Source organism: Coregonus lavaretus (assembly GCF_964263955.1).
Source record: "Coregonus lavaretus genome assembly, contig: HAP1_SCAFFOLD_123, whole genome shotgun sequence".
NCBI classification, from domain to species: domain Eukaryota; kingdom Metazoa; phylum Chordata; class Actinopteri; order Salmoniformes; family Salmonidae; genus Coregonus; species Coregonus lavaretus.
Genome location: NW_028165834.1, coordinates 600,815 through 608,821, shown reverse-complemented (window position 1 = coordinate 608,821; position 8,007 = coordinate 600,815). Strand labels below are relative to the sequence as shown.

At 49.1% G+C, this 8,007-nt stretch overlaps 1 protein-coding gene across 1 annotated transcript in view; it reads left to right on the top strand.

Moving 5' to 3' along the window:
* LOC311115414 (uncharacterized protein) overlaps positions 1-6,120 on the top strand; it is a 35,452-nt gene extending 29,332 nt beyond the window's left edge. The window contains exons 42-57 of the mRNA XM_084190593.1: positions 1-117; positions 242-419; positions 511-839; positions 1,082-1,184; positions 1,411-1,604; positions 1,674-1,886; positions 1,973-2,143; positions 2,301-2,500; positions 2,593-3,478; positions 3,626-3,829; positions 3,993-4,175; positions 4,318-4,544; positions 4,656-4,738; positions 4,842-4,977; positions 5,119-5,252; positions 5,937-6,120. The exon at positions 1-117 is cut by the window's left edge and continues 54 nt beyond it. Of these exons, the coding sequence (XP_084046719.1) occupies positions 1-117; positions 242-419; positions 511-839; positions 1,082-1,184; positions 1,411-1,604; positions 1,674-1,886; positions 1,973-2,143; positions 2,301-2,500; positions 2,593-3,478; positions 3,626-3,829; positions 3,993-4,175; positions 4,318-4,544; positions 4,656-4,738; positions 4,842-4,977; positions 5,119-5,252; positions 5,937-5,980 (3,402 nt within the window). The 3' untranslated portion in view covers positions 5,981-6,120. The remainder of the gene's footprint in view (positions 118-241; positions 420-510; positions 840-1,081; positions 1,185-1,410; positions 1,605-1,673; positions 1,887-1,972; positions 2,144-2,300; positions 2,501-2,592; positions 3,479-3,625; positions 3,830-3,992; positions 4,176-4,317; positions 4,545-4,655; positions 4,739-4,841; positions 4,978-5,118; positions 5,253-5,936) is intronic.
* Positions 6,121-8,007: the final 1,887 nt, after the last annotated feature.

The following is an 8,007-nucleotide window of genomic DNA, read 5'->3' as shown; positions in this document are numbered from 1 at the left end:
GAGGAGCTACGGCGACTAGGGGCGGAGCATCAAGCCCTAGGGGCAGAGTTAGCAGCTGTGAAGGAGGGTCTTTGCTCCAGCACAGAGAGAGCTGAGAAACTACTGGAGGAGGGACAGGTATGTTCTGTGTGTGTGTGTGCGCATTTAAACTGAACATGCAAAATGGTTTTTCTACTGTACATTTTAAAAGGACTGTAAATGACACTGTTTTCTCTGATTGTTTCATTCACCTGTCAATCAGACCAAAGACCGGGCCCTGGCTGACCTGGAAACCAATAACCAGCATCTGAAGGCGGAGCTCCGGGGCCTACAGGAAGACCTAGCCGTGCAGGAAGAGGAGCTGGCCTATCAGCAACGAGAACTGCTGCAGCTTAGACAGACCTGCAACCCGCACAACAGACAGACACACTCACTGAAGGGTGAGTACACATTCAAGCTGCTACACAGACAATGGTGTTTCTCTAATGAGTGCAGAGCTGTTGGATGACAGTGATCATCTTCCTCCTCCAGACGTCTCACCTCGAGGATTCGAGGACGTTGTGTCTCGCAACGAGTCCCTGAGTTCCCCAGAGGTTCTCCGTCGACTGGACTGTTCTGAGGAGAGAACCAGAGAGGACCGGTTCCAGCACTCTGTTCTACACGGTTCTAGACTGTCTGACCTCAGTGCTTTAAACAGCACAGGCCTGGAGCTCCAGGCTAAAGCCTCCCCCAGGGGACGGCAAGACCAGCCCTGCCCAGGGACAATCAGCCCAGAGCTGGGCACACACAGCACCCGCTCCCCTGGGTCCATCTCTGCCTCGGACAACCTCTCCATGTTGGACTCAATGGACGCTGACAAGGTGGGTGGGATGTTGGGAAAAGTGTCCACACACACATACACACATACAGTGCCAGTCAAAAGTTTGGACACACCTACTTGGTTACTACATGATTCCATATGTGTTATTTCATAGTTTTGATGTCTTCACTATTATTCTACAATGTAAAAAATATTTAAAAAAAAAAAAAAACCTTGAATGAGTAGGTGTGTCCAAACTTTTGACTGGTAGTATCTGTTAAACCTCTCTCTCTCTGCTGTCAGGTGCATGAGCTGGAAGCCCTGGACCTGACGGCCCCTCCCTCATCTCTTGGCTCCGCCTCCTCTCTGTCCGCCCCGGAGTGGGCCAGTGACGGATATGGCAGCAGTAAGTCTGTTTGTCTGTCATTTTGTTGGTCTGTCTGTCTGTGTTCATGTGTCTAACTTCTCTCTCTTCCCTCTCTCTCTCTTCCCTCTCTCTCTCTTCCCTCTCTCTCTCTTCCCTCTCTCTCTCTTCCCTCTCTCTCTCTTCCCTCTCTCTCTCTTCCCTCTCACTCTCTCTCTCTCTCTCTCTCTGTCTCTCTCTCTGTCTCTCTGTCTCTGTCTCTCTGTAGATGTCAGTTCAGAGCTCGGTGTAAGACTCAAGGTAGAGTTGGAGCAGACTGAGAGGCTGGACGCTCAGTTCTTGGAGTACCTGCATTGTCGAGGCATGAACCCTGCAACCAACACACACACCGACAACACACACACCGACAGCGCCGCCGGTAGTATGAGCTACAGCGACGAACTGTTGTCTCCTGAACTACAGGTATGAACACACACACACACCTTAAATGTTACAAATGAACCCTATACCAAACTGTGGGTGTGTTTCCAGGGTTTGTTGAAGAGAGTGTACCAGGAGAGCTGCAGGGTTCTCGCCCTCTCCCAGCGTAACGCCCCCTCCTCCTCTAACCACCTCTCATTGGACCAGACGATCTGTCAGTCAGACTCTAAAGCTCCTCCAATGGGCTGGGAGCAGGAGAAGAGGGCGTTACAGGAAACTGTCATCGCTCTGAGAGAACTGCTCTGTAGGATGGCACAGAGACCGGTAAGGGGTGTGTGTGTGTGTGTGTGTGAGATGTGTGCTTAACTTCTGCATGTGTGCATACTGACCCTCCTGTGTGTGTTTAACAGGAGAACTCTGTGGATGCTGGTTGGAGCAGAGGGCTGCAGGCTGCAGTAAGGGGTGTGCTTGACTGTGAGAGGGCGGGGCTTCGCTCTGAGCTGCAGGCCTTCCTCTCCTCCCGCCCTGAGATAGACTCCACCCACCTCCTCCGTCAGCTGGAAACACTGCTACAGAGACAGGTGTGTGTTTGCACGAGCGTGTTTGGAGTGGTCTTCACTAAGGCACTCATGTATACTGTAAAAAAGCTTCATTGTATCTGCTTAGCTTAATTGAAAGGGTAAAACAAATAAAGCTATCCTTCTCTCTCCCCTCCCTCGCTCTCCCTCATCTCTCCAGGAGGAGCAGCAGCGTGTTGTGGTGGAGCGTCTGCTCTCTGCAGACAGACACGGTCTGCAGCTGCAGCTCTCCCAGGGGGAGGAGTCATCTAAAGGGGAGGTGTTATCCAGGCTGAGGGCGGAACTAGAGGAGAGCAGCGAACGACTTAACTCCTCCCACAGCACCCAGCAGGAACTACACAACGAGATCCACAAACTCGGGTACACGCACGCACGCGCACACACACACATACATACATTCTCGTATGCACACACACACATAAATAAATACTGATGTGTGTGTCCTCTCCCAGGCTGTGTATAGAGGAGTGTGAGGAGGCTGTAAGGAGGGAGCAGACCAGAGTCCAGGAGCTACAGCAGGAGCTGGACCAGGAGAGAACTCACACACACCTCCGGGAGAAGGAGGAGGAGCAGCAGAGATCAGAGGTCGTGACCCTGAGGGGTCAGCTGGACCAGGAGAGGACGACCTCCAGTAACCTCCGACAGGAACTCCAGATAGAACTCTCCCGCGGCCACCTCCTCCAATCACAGCTCGACACACGGCTAGCCGATGCCCACAAGGAGCTCGAGGAGGAGTGCGCCCGTTCCGCCCGGCAACTTGACACTTTCCAGTCACAGGAAAAGAGTCGGCTGGAACACTTCCTGAAAGAGGCTGAGTCCCGCCTAGCCGACGCACACATGAAGGAACTGGAGGAGGAACGCGAGCGCTCTGCCCGGCGTCTCGATGACATCACACGCAGACAGGAAGCGGATGCGTCCCGAGACAGGAAGTTCATCTCGGAGCTCCGCTCTCAGCTGGAGCAGGAGAGGAGGCAGGGGGAGGAGCTAGCCACCGTGACAGACGGGCTGAGGGCGGAACTTCTGCAGAACCGGAGGAGAGTAGAGGAGGAAGAGAGGAAGAGGAGTAAGGAGGCACAGAGAGATCAGGATGCTGCAGCCCGCCTCCGAGTTACTATGGAGACACTCAAGGAGCAGAAGCAGGAGGCTAGTCGTGCATTGGAGATGGAGAGAGAGCGTTCTGGTCGCTTAGGGGCGGAGCTCAACGAGCTGAGGGAGAGGATTCGATTGGTCAATGAGAAGGGGAGAGAGCAGGAGGAACAGAGGGAGAGGGAGAGGAGGAAGGAGAGACAGGAGCAGACAGAGAGAGAGAGGCGACACGAGAGGACAAGCAACAAACTGGTGAGATTTACACACAACATTTTGTCATTGCCTGTCTGACTGGTAATACAACAGTGTCTCAGCCACTTATATACCATCTTTCTTATTTACTCTCCTGTGTTCTTTCTCTCTCTCTCTCTCTCTCTCTCTTTCTCTTTCTCTCTGCAGTGTGAATTGGAGTTATTGCGGCAGCAGGACCAGCAGAGGATGAGAGATCTCCAGCAGACTCTGGCTGAGCTGGAGAGGGAGGAGAGAGAGATGGCTACAGAGAGACTATCCAACCGACACCAGTACAACTCCAGCCCACTCCAACCCAAGAACAGCACCTCGACTGGGCCAGACCAGACCAGCCCAGCCCTATACAACCACCAGGTACCAGAGCGCTGTTTAAATGGCTGGTCATAGCAACATGAAGCACTGGAGACAAGCTAGACGGCAGTTTTTTAAATGTATTTATGCTGTTTTGGGGGATTTGTGACTACAATAAATGAGTTTGATAAGGACCGTGATAACCAATTTCTGTCTCTCCATGCAGTCTTCCTCCTCTTCCTCGGCGCTGGTGGAGAGGTTGTTGAGGGAGAACTCTGACCTGTCGGCCCGTGTGAAGGAGCTGAGTCAGGAAAGGGTTAACCTGAAACACACCCTGGCCTGTCTGGAACGACAGCTACGACAGGCAGAGATTGAAAACAGGCCCAGCACTGACCTCAGCAACAGCAAGGTGAGATACACGCAAACGAACAAACTCACTCACGCACACACACTCAACCTCTGGGCAGAAAGTCCCCATGGATCCCCTGGTGTAAAGTCCCTTGTCTTGACTTCCCTTTAACCCTGTGTTTCTGTCGCTGTCCCCCCTCTAGTTCCAGCGACTGTATGAGCGCTACCTGCGGGCTGAGAGCTTTAGGAAGTCTCTGGTCTACCAGAAGCGCTACCTCCTGCTGCTACTGGGGGGCTTCCAGGACTGTGAACAGGCAACCCTCTGTCTCATCGCCCGGATGGGGGCGCACCCCTCTCCCCCCCACGCCCACACACACTCTCCCCTCTCACGCTTCAGAGCTGCAGTACGAGCTGTCATCGCCATCTCACGGTGGGTTGGGTGTGAGGGTGTTGGGTTGGTCGTGTGTGGGTGGGTGTTCAATGTTAAAGCTATGGGTCTTTGTGTTATGCATGTTAACCCTTCCCTGTCCTTCTCCTCCAGGCTGAAGTTCCTGACCAGGAAGTGGCAGAGAGTCGTCAGGAGAGGAGTTACAACAACTGTCACTGTCAACGGACATAGCACAGGTGCGTATGAGACAGACAGCCAGAGCTATGAAGGTAGGATTACCAACGTCACACAGGTAAGGGACATCGACAGCTCAGTGTGTAACCTTTCTATTTCTCTCAGCTTCCAGAACTGAGGTTTTGAGGCAGCAGCAGCCACACAACTCCTCTCCACCCACTAGAGACAGCAGCCCTAACCATAAGGGCGTGGCCTCACCTCTGGTTCCACCAATGAAATCACCCTTCAGGCTGCACAACCGGTACTGCTCCTTCCATAGTAAACTCTAACGACATACCTTGATATTTCATTTCTATCCTTTTCTACCTGTTCTCTCATCTCCTCTTCTCTCTTATTCTCCCCTCTCTTATTCTCCCCTCTCTTCCTCTCCTCTTCCCCCTAGAGTGTATTCCAACCCGGTCCTGTCCTCTGAGCGTGCTCCGTCCAGTGTTCTGTCCCAGGATGCAGAGCGGTCTCTGACAGACTACATCCACCACCTGGAGAACGTACAGCAACGCCTGGGGGCTGCACGGCCAGGTACACACACACACACACTGGTTGCACATACTGGTTGAGCACACACTCACTGAATGAGATGGGGGAGATCAGAGGTGACAGGGAGAAAGAGGGGCTTTAGCTTGGTGATGGCATCGTACCACGGCAAGTCCACTACCCACAATCCCCCGGGTTAGGGGATGGCATTGTTACCATGGACACACTTCCTCTCTGACAAACTGATCATTCAATCTTACCACCTCCAATCCCATCTCCTGACCCAGTTAGCAGCGCTTACTTAGCCCCGCCTCCAAGTTCCCCTGATATGATTGGCTATCGGCAGCGGTGGCTGCAAGAGAACAGGACATGGTTGTACCTCAGCTGTCTGTCCCCCATCTACCTGTACGGCCCAGGTGAGGACCTAACTACAAGTACCAGAATACACTGCTTCGTTAATATCTCCCCACATCACCCTCACCGTACTGAACAAACTACAAGTACCAGGATGTCTCAGGGTAGGGCACAATTTGGTGTAAGCAGGCACGTGTGGATAGTCACTACATAGCCATTCTGAAATGGACAATGGTCCATTGAATAGTTTTCTTCTGTACTGGGGGTGTTTTTCACAGGCACCTGCGTGTTCATTTGTTTGTTTGTGAGAGAGAGAGATTGTGTGTGTGTTGCTCTTTTATCTGGTTCTGACACATTGTTTTCTCTCTCCTCCAGACTCTCCATCTCTTCTCTCCTACCACAAGAAGTCTGACCGCTGAAGGAAGGAATGAAGCAATGTATGAATGCCTCCTTTCAATCCAACATCCTTATGATCCATCTTTGTGTTCAAATATACAAGGGAATGTATTTGTCTAATATCTGATTTAGAACGTTAGATTTTTTTTAAGGACATAAATTATTTTTTTAAGATTCGTTTTTTTCTACACAGATACTGTCGACCTCCGAGTTATAAGAAGAACTCCTAAGAAAGTATTAGATCGCTATTTTTCTACCTGAGTTTTATACAAGTTTGTATCTCTGATTCTGTATATATGTTCGCGGTTGTTAATATTTGTTAGTTTCACATGTGGATAAATGTGTAACGTTTCGCACTGGAATTCCGAGCTATAGATCAAAGCTGGTGAACATGTTTTGTCAATGTTTTTTTTTTTTTTTTTTTTTTTATAGATCACCATTTCTACAAAATCAATAAATATTTGTATTATGTGATTACCTGACTTGAGCATTGGGTGTGTATCTTTTTAAGGCAGGGCCGAACATAGGCAGCATCAGACATACACAGACCTAAAGCAATACTTACAGTATTGTTAGATTATGGGGTTGATCAAAAACTGATGGTGGTTTGGTGAAGACACTAATACAAACACCCCTACATTTTACTTTGTTAATCATTCATTAACACTGGTGATTAGTTCTGGGGAGCTTTAGACTCACATGTAATTACCAACTCAAAATGAGACCTGCAAGGAAAATAGTAACTACTAAGTAGGCTAGTTCTTCTTTTAGACCGGTCATTCCAGTCCAGTGTAGTTTGACAGCAGTTTCACAGAAGGGGGAAACTATAATCTTAATAACCAGTTAAATCTTTGGTAGTTGTCTTTAGTTACACTGCATATCATGGCAGTTCACCTAGGGGTCAAATCACTGATATGCCATGTATTGGTGCTCTGGTAATTATATATAACACATTCTAATATAGTATAGAAATTGTCTGTCTATATAGCTGCGGAAAAAATTAAGAGACCACTGCAAAATTATCAGTTTCTCTGGTTTTACTATTTATAGGTATGTGTTTGGGTAAAAATTAAAAATGTTGTTTTATTCTATAAACTACTGACAACATTTCTCCCAAATTCCAAATAAAAAGATTGTCATTTAGAGCATTTATTTGCAGAAAATGACAACTGGTCAAAATAACAAAAGATGCAGTGTTGTCAGACCTCGAATAATGCAAAGAAAATAAGTTAATGTTCATTTTTAAACAACACAATACTAATGTTTTAACTTAGGAAGAGTTCAGAAATCAATATTTGGTGGAATAACCCTGATTTTCAATCACAGCTTACATGCGTCTTGGCATGCTCTCCACCAGTCTCTGCTTTGTTTGATGGCTTGTGACCATCCATCTTCCTCTTGATCACATTCCAGAAGTTTTCAATGGGGTTCAGGTCTGGAGATTGGGCTGGCCATGACATGGTATTGATCTGTTGGTCCTCCATCCACACCTTGATTTACCTGGCTGTGTGGCATGGCGCATTGTCCTGCTGGAAAAACCAATCCTCAGAGTTGGGGAACAATGTCAGCGCAAAAGGAAGTATGTTTTCTTCCAGGACAACCTTGTACGTGGCTTGATTCATGCGTCCTTCACAAAGACAAATCTGCCCGATTCCAGCCTTGCTGAAGCACCCCCAGATCATCACCGATCCTCCACCAAATTTCACAGTGGGTGCGAGACACTGTGGCTTGTAGGCCTCTCCAGGTCTCCGTCTAACCATTAGACGACCAGGTGTTGGGCAAAGCTGAAAAGTGGACTCATCAGAGAAGATGACCTTACTCCAGTCCTCTACGGTCCAATCCTTATGGTCTTTTGCAAACCTCAGTTTGGCTCTTCTTTGCTTCTCATTGATGAAGGGCTTTTTTCTAGCTTTGCACGACTTCAGCCCTGCCCCTAGGAGCCTGTTTCGAACCGTCCTCGCCGTGCACTTCACCCCAGCTGTAGTTTGCCATTCTTTTTGTAGGTCACTTGATGTCATCCTACGGTTGTTCAGTGACATTCGAATGAGTT